The sequence below is a fragment of the Peromyscus maniculatus genome, chromosome 16, assembly GCF_049852395.1.
Source record: "Peromyscus maniculatus bairdii isolate BWxNUB_F1_BW_parent chromosome 16, HU_Pman_BW_mat_3.1, whole genome shotgun sequence".
Taxonomy (NCBI): Eukaryota; Metazoa; Chordata; class Mammalia; order Rodentia; family Cricetidae; genus Peromyscus; species Peromyscus maniculatus.
In genome coordinates this window covers 11,222,332-11,244,509 of record NC_134867.1, presented here as the reverse complement: position 1 = coordinate 11,244,509, position 22,178 = coordinate 11,222,332, and the positions used below count along the sequence as shown (strand labels likewise).

Sequence of the window (22,178 nt, the reverse complement as noted above, 5' to 3'; positions counted from 1 at the left end):
GATGCTATACTGCCCTCTGTTGTTTAAAGAAATATCATTACCGCTTTCTCCTAAACCTTACAGTTATTGATAGAAAAGACAGCTAAAAAGGCAACTCCATGTGCTCTGAGTTTGAGGCACTGGATAGAAGGGTTCACAAATTTACTGGCCACACACAGACAGAGACAAAATTTAACACACCAACTAATGACAATAAACGTTTATTCCTTTAGGTCAGCTGCTAAATGGTAGGGACAGGCCTTCTGGGTAAGCCTCACCCCTCTAACATTAGACTCCATAGTAGATTATGGACACACACCAGTGTACAATAGACACCAGACCCAAGCCTGAAAAGGTTCCTGGGCATTACTTGGTTTGATTTACTCAGTGCAGTGTTGAGAAGACATTGTGCTTGAGAGACCATGAGGCTGACGGAACATGGAGCCTGCTGGTGGTTACTCACATGTGGCACCGGAAGCTAGGCTTCTGGAAGAGTCTCACAAAGAAGCATCTAATGACAAGTCTAGATAGAACCGTGTAGATGTGATATTTAACAAAACAGAACAGAAATCTATTTCCCTTTCAGGATCAAGGGTTTTAGATCTTCGAAGTGGGGTTTTCTTTCAAAAGCAACACTGTCTTCAAATTTACAATTTTTTCTCAACCAACGGAAGGGTGGAATGTAACAACACAAACGTGTGAACTTCAGAGCTTTCCAGGCCAGTCATTGGGTGTCTTCGCTAGTTACGTAACCTCTCTAAGCCCTGGTTTCCTCATCCAAGGTAATAATCAGAATATAAAAAGGGAATTGAGTCAGGAACTGTTAACGAAGTGTACGCCCTCATGCTGGCACCCCGTAGGTCCTCAATAAATAGCAGCTATTCTAGTACACCTGGGTGATAGTGGCATTTCCTGAATAACAATTTGGAAGGCGTCATGTGGATGGCACTCTGAGGAGGCACACTTCCCAGAAAGAATCTAACTGCCTGCCAAATCACCTCATTTTGCAGATGAATTCACAGAGATGTTAACCCTTCACATTCATGGAGCCAGTTAAGACTGGTAGTTCTGCCAGGCATGGTGGCGCACGCCTTTAACGTCAGCACTCAGGAGGTAGAGACAGGAGGATCTCTGTGAGTTGGAGATAGCCTGGTCTACAAATAGTTCCAGGACAGCCAGGGCTGTCACACAGAGAAACCTTGTCTCGAAAAACAAAAGAGACTAGTAGTTCTAATTTCAAATTCTCAGCTAATGAGTTTTGTGATCACAAAACCCCCAGTTGGATGGGAGAATGGAGATAGTTTTATATGCTTAATCAAGTTTCAAAAATTCTAAACATTTTCAACATTTAGCCTTGTAAAGAAGGCTACACCATCAATGCAGGTGTTTAGTCAGCAATGGAAACAGAATGTCCAAACTGCCACCTAGTGGTTGTACAGGGATGACAATCTACTCAGCCTTAGAGTTTTGCAGTTCTTTCCAAAGAAGTACGATTCCCTGCCAGCCTCAACTCAGAGGTGGCCTCTACTTCCCTGGGCACACTGATGTACATAGTACTCAATGGCCAAGAGCATCTCTCAATGCACTGTGGGACAGAAATGCCCAAGTGCCCTTCATATCTAGCCAGTACAATGCAGATCATCTCTTCAATCTAAGGCTTGGGACCCTTTGGTGAAATCTAGGCTTTGGGAGCTTCAGAGCCTGTGAAGCTCAGCAAGCTACCCGAGCGTCAGTACTAACTTTAGTTATTGGGGATCACCCTGCTTGATTAACTAACTAGGAAACCCAACCAGACCCAGGCTGGTCTCACAAGGGGGAATGATCCCATCCTAGGCAGGAACAAAAATAAGTGAAGGCTGAGAACCCCAGAACCCCACACCCTACATTACGCTCCAGAGAGCCGAGAAACTCCAGTGAGCTCTGGGCCTCGGGGATGGGCTCTGTTTATCAAGAGTTTTGGGTTTCATTCATGACCCCAGATACTTTCATCCACAGCAGCTGAAGACCAGGCCCATCCCACTCCCAGCTTCCCTTTCTAACATACAAATTGAGCAAGTTTATATACTTGTCAAAATATGAAAGGAGGACTATGATTGTTCAAAGTCTCCTGTTAAGGCAGCTCCGGTCCTAAATCCAGTGGTAACAAAGGGAAAACGGAGCATTTCTTTGGCTAGCAGATGTACTCTCCAAAGAAAGGCCAGTGATTGTACTGTTCATAATAATGAATTAACAATGCAAGGGAGGGTATTTTAAATTGCTATCTTAAAATTTTATTGTATTTATATGTGTGTGTGCAAGCCATGGAGTATGTGTGAAAGTCAGAGGAAAACTTTTAAGAGTCTGTCCTCTCCTTCCATGGGGGATCCAGACACTGAACTCAGGTCATCACACTTGCTTTGGGGCTACAAGAAGAGAGGCCTCATGAGAACTCTTTGATAGACATGTTGCACTTTTGACATTATCTCACTTGATACCATATCTCTAGGAAGAAAGCTGGTTTCATTAAGTTCCATGGAAAGCTTTGTTCCCTCACTTGTAGACGCTCAGACGATGCGGATCATGTACCCCGATAATGAGTCAATTGCGGTAACTGCAGAACTTCAGGAATGCATTTCCTGTAAACTGTTTCTCCGGCCTCTGCCAGTCCTCCTTACCTGTTCGCATAGCTGACTGGACGTAACTTACTGGAAGTCCTTTAGAGGAGACAGGGACGGAGGGACACTCCAGGTCCCAGCCTCATTTGAAAGCCGTTTGCTGGTTCAGCGCTATAAGAGATGACAGTTCATGGTGCTTCCATCTTCTGGATCCAGTCTGCACTTTCCTAACTCCTTTACCCATCCTGTGTCCCGGTTATTGTGTTACCAGTAGTTCAGTTCCATTACAGTCACCAGGGGCTCTTACCTTCATCTGGAAGAGCTAACTCTTAAGGGGGTTCCTGACATGGCACAGGACAATGTCTGTCACTTCACACATGTTCAGGGAGGGATTCCTGGGTGAGTGAACACAGAGTCCCTTCTGCAAAGGTGGGTGGATGCATGATTCGGCAGCTGCTTCCAGTTCCTATGCCGAGTCCCTAACACTGTCAGTGTAAAGCTTTGGCTCAAAAGCCCCTCTGTCCAACCACAGGAGCTCCATGTCGAGCTGCTCCATCCGATATTATTTTCCAGAAGTGCACCGTGATGTCATGGCATTGAAGTTGACTTTATAGCATGTTTAATATGTACCATCTGCCTGTTTTTCTTACCTTTGCTCCACCTTAGCTCACTAGTCCAAGACGACCCATATCAATGGCAATTAATAAGAATCTCGGAACCTCCAAAGCTCCCGAAGTGCTTGGCACATCGCTCACACGCACTCAGCCTTCCAGACCTCACAAGTCATTTTCACCAGCCCTATGCCCTGATTATACATGCGTGTCTGTAAACACTACTACCTCGGAGGCATTTCTACAAATAAAGTTTCAACTGAAATTGTGGTAACCATCTACCGTATCAAAACAAAATATTTCAGCATTTGCTATACTTCCCAAACTCTCTGTGTCTCACAAATCAAATCCTCAACTCCCCCCCCCCCCCCCGCTATGCATCAGAGGTTTAGAGGCTACCTTGTACACGTAGTTCTGTAAATCCTTTAAAAACCTGCGAGAAAGGAGTCCTTAATGTTCTCAGATGTCTAGCCTCCAGGTATGATGGGCTCATTCCTATAATCCCAGCACCAGGGAGGTTGAGGCAAGGGCCTAGACAGAGGAGTAAGGTGACCCCCCCTTAAAAAGACCCCCCCAAAGACACCCGAACTATTCTCATACATAGTAAGACTTACAGCAAAGTTTTCATAAATAATTTTAAAATAGAAGGGTTGGTTTCACTATCTTTAATTTTTAAAGCTTATAGGGGTTAGAGGTAGGCATTTGCTGTTTGTTTTTTGAGACAAGATCTTGGTATGTAGCTGCAGCTGGCCTGGAACTTGCTATGTGGCAATCCTCCTGCCTCTGCCTCCTGAGAGCCCTGGGACTGAAGGTAAATAGCACTACACCTCAATGCTAGAAGTTAGTTTTTATATTAGTTTCCTGTTATCTCAACATGCCCAACTTGCCCAATTTCTAAGTCCTGCATGGTTGTTCAACAGTATAAAATGGCCAGGAATTAATACATAATTCACAATTGCCTGAATCACACCTTTGGCTTCTCCCATCCATCTGCACCAGGTGGGTCAATTCCACAAGAGACCAGAGTTGCTTAAGGGCCTCCTAGATACATGCTTTCACAGTGACTAGGATTGCCATCATATTCATAATGAATGAGTCCAATTAGTGTCTTTAATTGATGCTAATGTTACAAAAGAAAACTCTAATTAAAAATGTATCTAATTAAAAACCAATAAGGCTACACTAGGGATCCTGATTTGCTGTCTGAAGGAGATAGAGCTGGGGAGGTCCATTTGAGATAGGCTGATAGCTATCGTCTCATATCTCAGGAAGAGGAACCTTCTCAGGCGCAGAGGCAAGAAAAGAATGCCACAGTGTCCCCACTTTCCATATAGTTTAATACAGCTGTCCTTTGAGAGATGCTGTTTGTGTGATCGGATCAGGTTCAGAGTCCGCATCCTGAGGGGCCTTCAGTAGAGCTCCAAGCTCACCAATCTTTTCCCCAAACTTAAGACTTCTTTAAAAATTGATTTGTATGTGTCCGTGGTGTATGTGTGTGTGTGCCATCCACATGTATGGGGGTACATGTGCTTGTGGGTACAAATGCAGAAATGAGAGGAAAACATTAGGTGCCCTGGTCTATCCACCGTATCCCCCTGAGACAGGAATCCCACTGAAGATGGAGTTATCTGGCAGCCAGTAAGTCCCAGCAAACCTGCTGTCTTTATCCCTCACAGCAGTACAGTTATAGACCCACGGGGCCACATCCAGACTTTTGGGGGTATTGGAATTCAAACTTAGGTTCTTTGCAAGCTAGCTCCATTAACCATTACTTGGCCCTCAGTCCCAGACTCCATTTGTGGTCATAAAGACCTGTTTGCCCTTCCCTTCTATACGGTTTGCCCATGTCTTTGCTTGGGTTTCCTGTTAATGTCCCCCTCTCCCTTTGGGATCTTTGATTATCAAATGCCAGCAAATCTAACTTGTAAAGTTGCTCCTTCAAGTTCCTGATTACAAGGAGCCTTGTGCTTCCCTACCTGTTAGCCATCTGCTTTGAAAGGAAATCCTAATGCACACTGGAGTTGTGTGCCAAAAAATTTGGAAGGTAATTGATTTATTCCACTTTAGATACAGTGTAAGAACAGTGACTTGATCTCTAGGTAATGCTCTGAAATATTAAACCATAGGGACAAAAAGAAAAAGAATGTCATTATGAATCACAGACTTGCGCCAATGTTGCTTTTAAAAAGAACAAAAAAAAAAAAAAGCAATAAAATACTCTGAGAAAGTGTTTGTTTTCTGCAAGAGTAGGTTGTTATTTTATGTGGAAAAGAGACTATTGAAAAAACAAATCAGGGTCAATCAGGAAGGGTTGGTGGCCGGAGACCTTTTCAGAATGTAACTGTGCGGGGCTTTCCTCCCTATCAGAAGCCTCTGACCTTCTCCTCTTCACACAGAGGCGCCACCAGCCGTAACCTTGGGCCTTACAGACACCCCCAGAGTGATGAGGGGCTACAGTGGAATGGAAGGGGAAGTGAAGAATGCAAACAAAAAGAGCAAGAGCACTTGACTTGTTGCTCTTGCAAAGGACCTGGGTTCAATTCCCAGCACTCACAGGGTGGCTCATGACCAACTCCCAAGCACTCATGTGGTTCAAATCCATACACATAAAATACATTCTAAAAATAAAAATAATTTTAAAAAAGAAGTGAAAGAGAGTTGGAGAAGGGAGAAGAATTCCTTGGGTAAGACTAGGAAGGCAGAATGGAAAGAATCTCCAATAAGATGAGGACATGTTCTGGAGGGGAGGGAAGTGGATTGGAGAGGCAAACGCACAGCACAGATCGGGGAAGGCAGGTGACCCCCACTCACCCCAGCCTGAGCTCAAAGGCACTAGTCTCTTCACCGAGCAAGAACTGAAGGACATGTACAGGCAGGTGATGGGCCTGGTTTTCAACCAGGAGGGGGCCGTTATGAAATACAGTTTTGTAGATAAGTTGGCAACTTCCTGTGGTTTAGTGTTGGTTATCAAGTGTTCATATTTCTAAGGTCAATTATAGGCTTTTAGAGAGCAAAGATTCAAACATTTTTCTATCCCCATAACTCATGTTCAATAAATGCCTTTATTTATTTATAGCTTTAGTGGGGATGATATAAAACAAGTCTTTTCTTGCGCCACTGGTTAGTTGGGAACCCAGGTTTCCAGCTCAGGGAGAGAGTTGAATCACCAAACCACAAACATTCTGTCCCATGAAAATATTTATTTTGTTGAACAGGATTGTAAATGAGGGAGTGTTATCTCCTCGGTAGAATGGGGACTGTGAGTCAACCATCTGCACATACAGCGGAGTCTTAGTTCTACTCTGAAGATAAGGCAGGGACTTTTACAATGTGTGTGAAAATCAGCGCAAGCTGGCAGAACAAGCTAGCAGAACGGCTCTGTTTTCATTTTCCTCGCTAAAAATATTCCCACATGGGGTTTGTAACAAATATGTTTAAATATAGCCAATAATTGAAAAAAAGTATTATTATTATTATTATTATTATTATTATTATTATTATTATTTTCTTTTTGAGATAGGGTATTGTGAAGTCCAGGCTAGCCTTGAGCTCACTCTGTAGCTGAGGCTGGATTTGAATGCCTGATCTTCTTGCCTCTACCTCCCAGGAACTAGAATTGTAGGCGTATGCCACCACCTTTGGCTTAAACTTGTTTTTTATGAACAAGGTAACACCAGACATATGAAAATGCTTCCAAAACAAGCAATTGATAACATTAAAAAGGAAACAAGTTGCACTACAATTTTTCATTTGTCATATTGTTTAATGTTGATGACTACATTGGCATTTCCTAGCTGCAGAGATTAATTTTCACTGACAAGAGTAAAAATAATTTTAGTTGTGAAGCTAATTTCCTGTAAAAGAAGAAAGCATTTAGGCTCCCCTTTGCAGAAATACTGCAAGTGAAGCCTTTTCCTCTAGTCACCAAATCAAAGGAAAGAGAAGAGCTGGCGAGCTGGCGAGCTGGTTGGTGCTGAAGAGCACTTGTTCTTGCAGAGGCCTGAGCTGGGCTCCACCCACGCTGGCCACTCACTGGCCTGTAACTCCAGTTCCCCAGCACCCATGCTCCAGTTCCAGCGTATTTGATTCCCCCTCTGGCCTCCATGGGCATACACACACACACACACACACACACACACACACACACACACACACACCCCGTTAAAAACATTAAAGAGAGGAAGGGAATATTTACTCTAAAACAACAGGATGTAATTTTACAAATTGCCCCTGTCTTAAGTCTTCAGTCCTGCTGAAGGACACTGATGGTTACAGACTTTTAGTTTAGTGATTTGTCCATACTTACTAAGTGCCACCATGCTAGCACAATGCCCTACATCTCTACTTCTGGAAAACGATTCTGAGGAAATCACTGAAGAACATGCCGCTTATTTGGAGTGGTGCCTATGGCAGCATTGGTTCTTACCACAAAATCTGCAGACAACTAAACCCATGTAGGCAGTCATGATGCACCTCCATGTTACAGCATGCCATTTCCCCTTTAAGACACAGCAGGGACGCTTCTGATGCAATGGCAGACAGGAAGACAAGCAAGGACCTGCCAAGGTAACGTAGCCAGAAACACAGTGGGGGCAATACACGGTCTCAGTGTCTTCTCCCACTAACTGAATCGCAAGGGTTTATAGTCTCTCCTCTATTTTCCAAAATTGCCATCCGCCCCGTCTTAACCAGAAAGAGCAGCCAATAAAAATGGTTGAAAACTCCTAATGGGCTCCTCTGGGAAGTTTAAATAAGGATTTTTGAGCAGCAACCATAGAAGGTGGAATCCTGGGAAAGAATAAAACTTGTCATGTAAGCCAATAAACTATTTTTTTTGAAAGGTTCTACATTTTATTACTGGATAAACCACTTCCCTAACTTAAACATGACCGAGTCTCCAGGTTAAAAATGTTGAACTCCGTGCAGTAGGATTGATCGATGACCACAATTCAGTATAAACAGTCTTGCCACTGTGTGAATCCTTACAGACCCAGCTTTGTTCTCCTCCAGTGTCTTCTCTTAGAGTTGTACCTGATTTTGTTACCAGGTTTCATCTGAATCCACTGACGAACAGGACAGCTTTCCTTTTGTTTCTTGGCCAGGAATCGCTTGATTGTGAAAGTCTTGTGAGAAGACTAGAAACCGGGTCAGGTGGACATGCACACCCGAGGAGGAAGGGGAAGAGCTCTAATAAACTATTGACGCAGGTTTTTCCCACCAATCTCAACTGGCTTTTCTCTATTCCTAAGGCTGATAATTCCCAACCTAAATCAAGGACTGCTCCAGGTTACTGTCAGTGATTTCACAAGAGTCTGTTCTTGGATGATTTCCAAGATAGCATCTGTTTTAAAAACAAGACTCAGAGGGACTATCTATCCCCTGTGTGAGGTAACCACCATCTGTCCAGATGTTTGCTGGAGAATTAAGCAGCAATCATTTCAAGTAATTGTGTGGCTCTGGCAGCTAGACCGAGGTTTGGAGAACACAGACAATTGACAGAATTACTGTTTATTTATTTGTGTGTGTGTGCTCGTGTGTGACATGCACATGCCTGTGCACATGTGTGCAAGTGCCCCTAGAGGCCCGAAGAGGGCACTGGATCCCCTGGAGCTGGAGTTACAGGTTGTGAATTGCTCAACATGGGTGCTGCGAACCAGACTTGGGGTCTTCAGCAAGAGCAAGCCCTCTTAAGCACTGAGCCACTCTCTGCCCTCTCATTTTTGTCAGGGGAGTTTCCAGGGACCACCACTGCCACAGTGGCCATTATAATACAAAAGTGTCTGTGGCTGCTTCCACACTTGGCTGGCAGAATTGAGCAGTTCCAACTGATGACATCTAAGATGTTTACTACTGGCTCTTTACAGAAAGACTTTGCTGGCCTCTAGTTTAGATTATAAGTTCCTGCAAGCCTTCTTGGTTCACATCTTTCTGCACTTCTATAGCTTTTATTGAACAGGAATAAGCACTTCTAAGACTCTAGTAAATCCATCAAGCAAGTATAATGCATCATAAGTTCAAGTTTACCCACATTTGGATACACAAAAACAAACAAAAATGGCTCACAGTCATAGATAGGAGTAAAAACGTTAGTAATTTTTAAATTTGCTCAAATTTTCTTGAATGTTAGAACCACCCTTTATGATGTCCTATATAATCAAACCACCAGAGAGCAAGGGACCCATTCCGTCCTAGTCAGGGTCTCCATGGCTGTGATGAAACACCATGACCAAAAGCAACTTGGGTAGGAAAGGATTCATTTCAGCTTACAACTCTTAGGTCACACTCCATCACCGAGGGAAGTCAGGACAAGAACTCAAGGCAGGAACCTGGAGGCAGGAGCTGAAGCAGAGCCCATGGAGGAGTGCTGCTTACTGGCTTACTCGCCCTGCTTTCTTATATATCACAGGACAACTGCACAGAGATGGCACCACCACAGTTGACTGGGCCCTCCCACATCAATCACTAATCAAGACAACACCCCAAAGGCCTCCCTACAGCCAATCTGATGGAAGCATTTTCTCAATTAAGATTCCTTCTTCACGGGCAGAGGTAGTGGCACATGTTTTTAATCCCAGCACTTGGGAGGCCGAGCCAGGTGGATCTCTGTGAGTTTGAGGCCAGCCTGGTCTTCAGAGTGAGATACAGGACAGGCACCAAAACTACACAGAGAAACCCTGTCTCGAAAAACTGAAAAAAAAAAAAAAAAGATTCCCTCTTCACAGATGACTCTATCTTGGGTCAAGTTGACAGAGAAACTAATCAGGACACACATTCAAACTGAGGAGACCACCTTAAACTCCCAAGAAGCTCTCTGTCTCCCTTGTCTTCCACTTTAGCCAGAAGATGTACACAGTATCAACAACACCTTACATCTGTGTAACATTTTATGATCAGAAAGTGGCATTTTTACACACATCATTTCCATATCCTCTTGGGATCCCTGATCTACAGGTTTGAAGTAAGAGTCATCTTATTATTTGGAAAAATAATGAGTGAGGGGAGAATGCTGGCGGGAGAATAGAAAATAGCATCTGGTTACTGGGAAGCACTAGGGTGTTTCTCAAGTGTCAGGAACAGGAGTTATATGGTAGGGCCTCGGGTGCACTCAAGTGTCAAGGTTGGGGATAGCGTGTGGTGCCCTTGTGGGTTCATGACCATAATTCTATTAGAAAACACCTTTCCCCACCAGTAGAGCATAGCCTTGGGTACATTCCCCGGACTGATGCCTGTTTTGGAATACAGTGTTGGCACTTATCACCCAGATATTCAAGCCCTCCTGTGACCCATGGATTTCCCTTAGTACACACTAGCTACTCAGGTATCTGAGAAGGGAAAAGAGGGAAGGAAAGAGGGTAAGAGCAAAGAAGGGTTTTTCTTGAATCCTTCCAACTACAAAACCTATTACATTAAGAAGCAGTTTATTATGTGTTTTTTTTTTTTGTTTTGTTTTTGTTTCTTTGAGATAGGGTTTCTCTGTGTAGTTTTGGTGCTTGTCCTGGATCTCGCTCAGGCTGGAACTCACAGAGATTCACCTGGCTCTGCCTCCCGAGTGCTGGGATTAAAGGCATGCGCCACCACCTCCCTGCTTGTTTGTTTTGAGACAAGATCTTGTTATATAGCCCAGGCTGGCCCAGAACTCATGTCAAGTGCTAGGATTGCAAGAATGTGCCACCAACCTGGTTAACACTATTTTCAATAAAGTTGGGTCACTTTGTTTCATGGACCTTCTCTCCCTCCTAAGATTTCTAAAGCATAAAAACTAATGAATAGCTGGGGGTGGTGGTGGTGGCGGCAGTGGCACACACTTTTAATCCCAGCATTCAGGAGGTAGAGGCAGGCAGATCTCTGTGAGTCACTACACACAGAAACTCTGTCTCAAAAAACCACACCAAACCATACCACACCACACCACACCACACCACACCACACCACACCACACCAAACCAAACCACACCAAACCACACCAAACCACACCAAACCACACCACACCACACCAAACCAAACCACACCAAACCACACCAAACCACACCAAACCAAACCAAACCACACCAAACCAAACCAAACCAAACCAAACCAAACCAAACCAAACCAAACCAAACCAAACCAAACCAAAAGAACACCTAACAAACAACATTTCTGAAGTAGGCAAAATCATACCAGGAAGTGTGAGAAAACTCTTTGAATCAACAGTGATTCATCTTCCAAGGAATCTAGGTTACAAGGCACAATTAAGAGACTATGTTGTGTACATGTTTCACTTTCCAAGAGCACAAGAGAAGAGAGGCATGTAGGAGACTACAATGCTCTTGATCTTGCTAGAATAAACATACCGGTCCCGTCCTATAAAGCAGGGAGGGCCCACAAGCATTCAGTTGCCTAAACAAACAACATCAATAAACTCCTCCATGCCAACACACCTGGTGGGTGGCAGACTCATTGTGCCTTTTTGCATCTCCTGACATTTAGTTCTTTAAGCCACTACGGACCCATGACAGCTTTTGACCTAGAGCCAGAGAATCCGGTGCTTCAGGGTACAGATGAGTTCCTTTCCCCGTTTCTCAGGGAAATCCCCGTAACATAAGGACTGAAAGAGGCCAGGTGGTGGTGGCTCATGCCTTTAATTCCAGCACTCAGGAGGCAGAGGCAGGCAGATCTCTGAGTTCGAGGCCAGCCTGGCCTACAAGTCGAGATTCAGGATAGTCAGGGCTACACAGAGAAATCCCGACTCCAAAAAGAAAAAAGCAACAAACAAACGAACAAACAAAACAAAAATAAAAAGGACTGAAAGTGATCCAGATCAAGAAAAACATGGCTTTGAAACAGCGTGGCCATTCCTGAGTAGCTGGTGCTCCCTCTCAGAGTAACCTAACCAGCTCTGGGTGGAATGTGTGAATCCACAGCGTGGAACCACACATGTCTTCTGTAGTTAGTGTTTGTGCTTAACTGCCTTGAGGAATTGTTGGCCCAAGTCTACAAGGCCCTCATCTTAGAATCTGCCTCAGAGAAAATCCCCCAAATGGTTTGAATCTGAATGTTTCAGTTTAGAAAAGATCACGAGAAAGAAAGAGCTAAACTGAATCAAAGATTAAAGCCAGGGATAGATCCTATTCCCACTGTCAGGGGCCCCTCACATAGACCAAGCTACACCACTGTCTCGCCTATGCAGAGGGCCCAGTCCAGTCCCATGCAGGCTCTACAGCTGTTGGTTCAAAGTTCCTAAGTTCCCACTAGCTTGGTTCCGTTGGATCTGTAAGTTTCCCCATCATGGTCTTGATGCCCCTTGCTCACAGAATCCCTCTTCCCTCTTTTCGACTGGACTCCAGAACTAGGCTGGGTGCTTGGCAGTGGCTCTGCATCTGTTTCCACCAGTTACTGGATGACGGCTCTATGATGACAGGGCATTCACCAGCCTGATCACCAGGGCAGGCCAGCTCAGGCACTCCCTCCACCACTGCTAATAGTCTAAGCTGGGGTCATCCCTGTGGATTCCTGGGGCCTTCCCTCATACCAGGTTTCTCCCTATCCACATGATGTTTCCCTCTATTACGATATCTCCCTCATAAGCCCGAGAATTCTTTAGTTCTAGGGTGTGATCAATACCCACAGCTGACTCTTCCATCAGGGTGACCAATGCTTAGGAGGCCTGAGGGTACAAAGACAAGTCCTCTACGTGGACTGACCTCAGTGCTTTGATCACTGCCCATACATCCAACACTTGGAGGAGACAAACATCCCTCCCACTGCACTACCAGCCACGGCAGGAGTACAGCTTGGGGATTCCAGCAGAGGTGAGAGAACGTGCCCGCTCCAGACTGCAGGGCTAAGGATGGCTAGCAGAGGCGCCTGGTACACAAAAAAGGGAAGCCATCAAGGGGCAGACAAGTCTGTCCTACATCAGACATGTGTCCAGCAACTGTATAACCCCAGGGAAGGGAAGAGCCCACAGTTCACCAGGCGCCTCTGCTAGACAAATTTAGCCCTGCAGTCTGGGGCGGGCATGTTCTCTCACCTCTGCTGGAATCCCCAAGCTGTACCCCTGCCGTGGCTGGTAGTGTGGTTGGAGGGATGTTTGTTGGAACTGTGCGAGGTGATCAAGAGTGATTTCAACTAAACCTTATTGATTTTTATAAAACACTCTTATGTTTTTATTTTTTTATTCATCTTCTTACACTTATCTAATTTTGGTTTTGAGTTTTGAGAAACCTAGTTTTTTTTCTATTTTCCCCCTAATCTCCGATCTTTTTTCCCCCTCTTCTTTTTCCTTTTTTTATTTACCCTTGCTCCTCTCACATTCTTCCCTTTTCTTCCCCCTTTCTTTATCTCATTCGCTTGTTAGTTCCACAGTTATCTTTAATAAGGTTTGACTTCACAGCACACTCTGTAGTAGTTTACTGTTATCTGCTCAATAGCGGTGAGAGGTAGGTAAGCGTATGTCTACAAGCATATGTCTGTATCTTGCATGGTTGATGTTACAATAGTTTGTTTTCTCCTCGCTGAGTGGTAAGGAGATTGAAGCTTCAAGAGTAGGCTGCTTTAATATGAAGATCCTGCTCTCCGCCCCCACAGAAGTTAAAAGATAGCCAAGCTAAAAGACGCACAAACAGAGAAATGTGGGAAGCACCAAGAAGCGGAACGACATGGCTCCTTGGAATAATCCTAACTGCACCCCGGCTCGATTGGAAGATACTGACACAGGTAGAACGCCAGAGGAAGATTTCAAAAGCCCACTAGGGAGGTGACCAGTTACCTCAAAGAGGACATAAACCAAGAGATAAATTCAGTTCAGAACCTGAAGAGAGCGTTAACAGCATGGAGGGAAAAGCCAGCAAAGTGGATGAGAAAATCAGCAATGTGGACATTAACTGTTATTTAAAACAACCAACAAACCAAACCAAGGTGGGACTTGGAAAGGTCTGTGGCAAAGGGCTAGGTGAACACATGTTGGTGGCTGTGGTGAGTCTTGGGAGGCAGCCCTGATGATGTCTCCGCACAGCACACTGCTTCTCACTGTTCTTCACTGTGGACGGCTGAGTTACTTTCCTTTCTTGAGACAGGGTTTCTCTGTAGCCCTGGCTATCCTGAAACTTACTTTGTAGACCAGGCTGGCCTTGAACTCACAGAAATCCATCTGCTTCTGCTTCTTGAGTGCTGGGATTAAGGGTGTGCACCACGACTGTCCAGCCATGGTTATTTCTTAAAGAAAACCACTCACAGAAAACACAGCTGTACTATAAATTTATTTGGTGGGATCTGAAATCTTTAAGAAGGGGTAGATAGGTTCAGGGAGGATTCTATAATATATTTCCTAATTTATCTCACAATTTTAAATGAACAAGACATCAAGAGAAGGTGGATAAGCAATCAGTCCCTGCACTCAGCACCTTGATAATTCTAGGTTAACAGCTACTTTTCCCCGTCTCTGCTGAGCACGAAGTGCTTTATTACCATGTTGTAGAACAGTTTTATTATTTCATCACTTTCTTTTCCAGAGGGGAATGTGCCCTGTATTAACAGCTAAAAGGAAAGGCCACTATTTTGGTCCAAGGAAGTGGCATCGAGTATTCTGTAGCAATGCGGCTTCCTTTTATGTTTCAGTGACGGCACCTGGTCATGCTTACACAACCTCAGGAGGACAAGGGAAAGATCCACATACAGTTAGACTTCTGTCCTTTTGTGGGTTAAGCTCGTGTCCCCCAAAGAGGTTCTATTACATAAAAGGGAACCGGGCCCAATCATCAGTTATGATGACTTCCCTGGCCTTTCATTTCCCCTCTGTTGTTGCTGACAGTGCCTGTCCCACTATTTCCCCTTCTTCCTAAACCATCTACCCAGACCATGTGCCATCTTTCCATTTTTTTCAAAGAACTTAATCCTTAACCCCAGATTGTCAAGCTGTGAGTGGTGATACAGCGCACACACCAACAGGAAATAGAAGATCTAAATGAAAGAAAGTTTTGCCAGAGTGAAGTTCCCAGGTCACTGTCTCTGGCAGGCTTACACATGAGTTTTTCTATTCCCCCAAGTCTAAAATGTAAAAATCTCCACAAAGAGAAGCTGGTCTACGACCATGTTCAGGAGCAGCACAGCTTGTTTTTAGAATATCATCAAGCAGCCAGCACTCACAAAGAGGGAAAGAATACTCATTCATTTGGTAAAAAGCTGGAGAAGCTGTTAGCCCTCAGAATACGTGATTCAACACTGCCGTGAAGATACCTCAAGGCCTCTCAGGCCTGCCAGGCTGTTTGAGAATGCAAGATGATGCTTTGCATCACTGGAGTTCAATGGACCAAAGGACTGATACATATGTTTATAACAGACATTTCCAATTGTCCTTAGTGTGGGAATCTTATTTGGTGTCAGAATGCCTTGCATGGAATGCCTCTGCTGTGTCTAATGGTATTTGGGCAAGAGAATCTCTCTGTTGTTAAGATTCTTCACCTGTAAAATGGCATGATGGTATACCAACATCCTTCTAAGATTTAAATGAAGCTCGGCATGATGATTTATGTCTGTAATTCCAGCATTAGGAAGTTGAGGCAGGAGGATTGCCATGAGTTCAAGGCCAGCCTGAGCTACACAGTGAGTTCCAGGCTAGCCTTAACTACAGAGTGAGGCTTTCCCTTAATCAAACATCTACAAAATTCCAATCCCCAAACAGAAAGAACCTTAGGTATACCTTTGGTATATACTTAGGGAAAGAGCATTAGGTATACTTTGGTATATACTTAGGGAAAGAGCATCAGGTATACTTTTGGTGTATACTTAGAGAAAGAGCATTCAGTATACCTTTGATGTATACTTAGGGAAAGAACGTTAGGTATACCTTTGGTGTATACTTAGGGAAAGAGCATCAGTTATACTTTTGGTCTATACTTAGGGAAAGAGCTTTAGGTATACCTTTGGTGTATACTTAGGGAAAGAGCATTAGGTATACTTTTGGTGTATACTTAAGGAAAGAGCTTTAGGTATACCTTTGGTGTATACTTAGGGAAAGAGCTTTAGGTATACCTTTGGTGTATACTTAGGGAAAGAACTTTAGGTATACCTTTGGTGTGTACTTAGGGAAAGAACTTTAGATATACCTTAGGTGTATACTTAGGGAAAGAACTTTAGGTATACTTTTGGTGTATACTTAGGGGAAGAGCTTTAGGTATACCTTTGGGTATACTTAGGGAAAGAGCTTTAGGTATACCTTTGGTGTGTACGTAGGGAAAGAACTTTAGGTATACCTTAGGTGTATACTTAGGGGAAGAGCATTAGGTATACCTTTGGTGTATACTTAGATGCTAAACCATGGGGGAACAAGGATGGAAACAGGAGCACAGGACGGCAGACATGAGAAGAGTCCAACCTCGCGATGACAGGATGGACCAGGGTGACAGCAGGACCACGCTAGAAGATGGTCAGACTCCAGGCATGTGAGCTGTAGGCGGGACGGAGTAGTGCTGGAGCCGAGCTATGCCTCGTGCATTGCAAGCACACACCTCCCACTGAGCAGGGCCTCCAGGTCTCCGGTATACTTCCGAGTGGAACATTGTCCATGGCGAGAGAAACTCTTTCCCAGAGTGGTCATGCTATTCAGATTTTCTAGGATGGAGAACAGCGTGGGAGGAGAACACTGGGGGAAGTCAGGAGTGGGCTTTTAGACATGTTATGCTACAAAGGCTTCCAAGAAACCCTACTTAGAGATACACACCTATGTAACGTCAGCACTTGGGAGATGAAGGAAGCAGGTTTACAGTCCAAAGTCATCCTTGGCTACATAGTGAGTTTGAAACCAGCCGGGGATACACAAGACCCAAGAAAGGGGGGTTGGAATGCCAGACACATGGCATGCATCTTTAATCCCAGCACTCATGAGGCAGAGGCAGGTGGATCTCTGTGAGTGCCAGGCCAGCCAGGGCTATAAGGTGAAACCCTGTGTGGTGGTTTGAATGAGATTGCCCCCTCAGGCTCACAGACTTGAATGCTTAGTCCCTCCTTGATGACGTGTTGGAAGGAATAGGTGTGTCCTTGTTGGAGGAGGTGTGCCACTTGGTGAGGGCCCAAAGCCCAGGGTGGGTGCAGTCCCTCTCTGTCTCTCCCTCCTCCACTTACCTCCCCACCTCTCTCATCCCTCTCCCTGTCACGTTCAGATCAGATGGTCAGATGTGAGCTCTCAGCCACTGTTCTGGTGTCATGGCTGCCTGCCTGTCGCCATGCTCCCTGACATGATGGTCGTGGACTAATCCTCTGAAACTGTGAGCCAACTCCCAAACAAATGCTTTATTTTCTAAGTTGCCTTGGTCATGGTGTCTCTTCACAGCAGTAGAAGAGTGACTAAAAACCCTGTCTTAGAAGACAGGACAGAAGGAAAAAGAGAAAGGGGAGGGAGGGAAAGAAAAGAGAAACCCACAGGACATTCAGATAGTCCAGGATGCAGAAGAAAAGCTGGTATCGGAAATACAAATGCATAAATCGCACAATGCTGCAAGAGTGACTAGCTCACCTAGAAAGGAAATGCAGAGAGAAGAGGTCTCCAAGGACTGAGCTCTGAGGCCCCCAACATTTGGGAGTCTGCAAGGAGAATTGCCAGCGAGAAGCAAAAGGAGATTTCAGGGAGATAAGAGAAAAACGAGGCAGACATGTCACCGGACACCGCGGAAGGAGCCAGGGACCGTGTGAAAGGATGTGGACATGAGCTTGACAGCTGGGAATAAACGTCAGCCCCCAACTCCTTTGTCTCCTGGCCGGTGTAGGGGACTCTGGACCCCTCTCCTCATTCGGCCTCCAAGGAGACAGTAACTGCTCTGCTTGGCAAATGTGAGCGAACTAGCCTGGCAGGTTTGCCTGGCCCTCTTCCCCTTGGGAGCCAGAGGCTTTCTTCCCTGTGTCCCCAGGGGCAGCGCGGCTCAAGCTGAGACACCTGAGCTTTCCTGGTTTGTACAGGGCCCCACAAGAAAACAGTGTCACATCCCTTGGTGACCTCAGCAGAAGGTATTTCCCAGTGGGGTGGGGGTGGGATTTAATGGTGAAGGAGACAGCAGTATAAACAATCCTTTTGTCCAGGTTTTCTGTAATGGAGTCAGAGAAATGAGATTTGGGGTCTAGAAAGAGTGAGACAGCTGATGTGACAGCAGGATTCGGGTATGCCACGATGGGGCAGGATGACGCTATGGTGCAGGCAGATAATGACACAGGAATGGGAGGGATTATTCTGGGCCAAAGGAATCCCTAAGCAGCAGAGAGAGGATGGGACCAGGAACACAATGGGGGGGGGGGAAGAGCATGGGTATCCATGGTAACAGGAGTAAATCACAGGCGGGGTACCAACCAAGGTAAGTTGGTATCAGAAGGGTATGGGATTTCTGTATGACTGACCCTATTTTCTGGGAATAAGAAGCAAAGTCCTAACGTGAGATGAGTGTGGAGTCTAAAGGTTTGAGAAGAGGTGAAGACACAGGGAAACAGGGTGGTGGGGGGGGAACGAATACATACAGCAGGACTTCTAGACCTGCATTTGGGCCTGTTTGGCGCTGTGCTCACAGTCTCAAAGTGAAACCGGCGAGCATGGTTGTGAATGTGTCCCCAGTCATCTTCAGTCGGAGGACTCCTCCTACAAACACATACATATGATGACGATGGGAATGATAAATAAAAATGTAAGGGGAAAGACATACTAATGAAGTTTATAATTTTACTGGAGGCTCAGGAAAAGCTGATTGATGATCCTTCAAAGAAAGTGCAAGCAGGAAAGACACATACTTTTATTTTGCACTATGTGTTCCTAGAAAAATGGTTTGGCCAAGGAGTTGTAGGTCAAAGCATGCTTCAAGTTTGCTGGCTAAAGGAAATGATACAGCTTTGTAAAGTGGAGGTTTCTCTGCAATATGAATAATCCTCTGCCTCGTTTCTTAGATTTTGGTGTGTTTTTTGTTTGTTTTGTAACAGGGTCTAACTATGAAGGTCACTGGCCTGAATGCACTAGCTAGTCAAGGTTGACCTCGAACTCACTGTAATCTCTTGCCTCTGTTGAGCTCTTCGAGCTTACACCTGGCTGAAAGTGGTAAACTGGGTTTTCTTAAATCATAACATATATGAGAGATGGGAGGTGTGGGAGAACCAGAGGAGACAGCAAATTTGAAAATACTTTATATTGTCACAGCTGACATCCCACCCTCACCCTGTTTAACCAGGAAAGTTCATTGGATCAAAATCGTGTCACCTTACTGCTTCTGTCCACGTCCTGTCCTGACACCCATGCAGAGGGCAGATGCGTTTTCAGCCCTTCTACATTTCCCTGAAGCCATTTGCTTCAAAAATTAAAGTCATTAAAAGGAAATGCAGGCTGGAGGTGCACAGGCCCTGGGTTAGATCTCTGGCGTTGCTGGAAGGAAGCAGGTTGCTGGGAGGGGGCAGTAAGTGTCTTTCTACACATCAAGAAGCAAGCACATTCCTAAAGGGCAGCTGGAGAGCCTGAAACACTTATCTACAGGAACACTTCACTTCCAGGGCGGAAGGCCTTTTAACAAATCAACTGCTTTTGTTTTGTTTAGTTTTGGCTTGCAGTCATTTAGAAGTGATGACTCTGGGTGGAAGCTCCTAAAAAGGGTGATAACATGAGTCATTTTAGGCTCCAGACTAGCGGCCAGGCTTCCCAGACATCTTGTTGAGAGTATTATCACATCTTTATCTAGACCCTCCTTCAGTTCCAGCACTAGAAGAGAAGCCCTTAAGGGTAGGAACTGTCTTCCACCTTCTAAATAATAAACACTCTGGTCATGAGTAAATGAAAGCATTTGAGAACGGCCCCAAGTCGGAGGCAGAAGAAAGAATAGCGTATGCATTTTATTCTTGATATAAAAAGTCTATAATTCTCAACACTAACACCTACTGAGTTGTATTTGCTAATGTTTCCCAAACAAAACATTGCATTTTTAGTAATGAAAGAAAAAAAAAGAGTGGGTTGGGGAAGAGGCTCAGACAGCAAGAAAAAGGAATGTGGCTATTGGGGCTATTCCAAGACCAGGGGTATCGTTCAGTGCTAGAGCATTCGCTAGCAGGCATGAGACCCCAGGTTCAGTCCCAGCAAATAAGTCTCCTGCAAAACAAGACGTGGTGGCCTATGCCTATAAGCTCAGCACTACAGAGGTTGAGGCAGGAGCTTCAGGAGTTCAATGCCATCCTTGGCTACACTGTGAATTTGAGGTCATCCTGGGCTACCAAAGCCTGTATTGCAAAAACAAAAAATAGCACAGTTGGAACTAGATGGTGAGAACCTTATTACTGAAGACATCAGCTGATACAGGATATTGAGAAACCATGGCGGGGGCAGGCAAGGTGGCAGGGGGTGGAGGCAATGGCCACCAGGCCCCACGTCCTGAGTTTAGTCTCTGAAAGCCGCATGGTAGAAGGAGAGAACTGATTTCTGTAAACTGTCCTCACCTCCATGCTCTTGTTGTGCTCCTACCACCACCAGCACACACACACACACACACACACACACACACACACACACACACACACACTCAAATAACTGTCATTTAAAATTTTTTAAAGAATTCTGCAAGAGGGAAATGAGTCTAAGTGAACACGAACAGAAGACTACCGCACTACAACAAAGAAACAGAGAGGAGAGAAAGGATGGTGGGGGGGGGGAAGGGGGCAAACTGGAACTGAGCTGGAGGCTTCCTCCATGCTGGCTATTCACGGTACCGGAAGGTGTCATCCAGGCAGGCTGCTGGGAGGAAAAACCAATATCTTACTCTATGACCCTATCTGCTACATTATTGACCTTCCACGAAAGACGTTGCCAGCTGGTCCAACAGTGTCAAGACTATCTGGGGTGACCATCTACTTTCCGATTCTACCCACAGGAGGAAACTGGTGTCTGGTACTGTAAAGTTGGGGAAGACATAAGCCTAAAGGTGAAGCTGCTGCTGCTGTACTGCTAAGAGGGCATGACGTCCCTGTGAAATCGCCTTCTAACATGTCCGCCCATCCTGCTGGAAGTCCGATCGATCGGAGAAGCTTTCTGCAGCAGGTGTCATTCACTGAGAAGCTCCGAACTGGTCAAAGTAGTGAGAGCAAGTGACTGCCGAGTGCTCAGCCTTAAAGAGCATATCTACATCACCCCTCGCAAGGCCTGGAAAACACTGCAGAAGAGGGAACAAAGAATGTAAGAGCTGGAGAAAGGGATGGGTGATACAGAACACTGTCTTCTGTGCATGGCAGGATCGTTACACTCTTGAACTCTTAATAGCTGTGATTGCATGCATATGCCCTGCACAAGATTGGAGCTGCTGATACTCTTGGTCTGGGGAGAGCTCAGGAGGTCCCATCCATCACTGAGGATCTACAGGCAGCTGATGGATGGTGAGGGAGAAAGAGACATTTTCTTCAGTGGTACCACGGTTAACCTGTTCCTGCAAATAACCCCTCATCCTCGCTCCTGTAAGCAGCCCTAATTAAACTCAGCGGGTCTCACACACATGAAAGCCAGTAGTAGAAAGACTACTCAGAGAAGGGGATCAGTGGGTGAGAAGGGGGCAAGAGAGTAATAGGGGGTGACAATGATAGAAACATATGCATGTATGAACATGTTGTAATGAGACTCATTGTTGTGTATCATTAATATGGTCTAATGAAGCATGTTTTAGAAATGAACAAAACAGATTTTGTAAGTGCTTACTCATGGGAACACTGGGTTCCAGTTGTGGCCCAGTTGTGGGGTCATAAAGGGACAATGTGTATACAGACTGCAGCAGGGAGACCCCGACTGTGAGAAGCTGATACCAAGGCCCAGGACACTGGGGTGGGGGTGGTAAATTCCTGGATAGAGTTTAAATCTGGATAAGGTGAGAAGAACAGGAACCTGAAGTCAAGGGAATTCTGTGATCGTGGTACATGCATCAACAGGGCAAGACACTGGGTCGGATCTGAAGTAAGGACGAAATGGCACTCTATGCACAGCCCTCTACTTTCCTTCCTTGGAGATCTTAATCTCCCAGGTCAG

General features: G+C 45.1%; 2 protein-coding genes across 2 annotated transcripts in view; both read right to left on the bottom strand.

The window, feature by feature from the left end:
- The window catches only part of Crybg1 (crystallin beta-gamma domain containing 1), a 192,348-nt gene that overhangs the window by 124,705 nt on the left and 45,465 nt on the right, over positions 1 to 22,178 (bottom strand). The window lies entirely within an intron of this gene.
- Positions 7,318 to 13,823, bottom strand: LOC107401917 (ribosomal protein eL39-like 2). The gene is made up of 2 exons (XM_016001325.3): positions 13,806 to 13,823; positions 7,318 to 8,319 (listed from the first exon to the last, which is right to left on the bottom strand). Exons 1-2 carry the CDS (start codon positions 13,821 to 13,823, stop codon positions 8,167 to 8,169), a joined length of 171 nt encoding a protein of 56 aa, XP_015856811.2. The 3' UTR covers positions 7,318 to 8,166.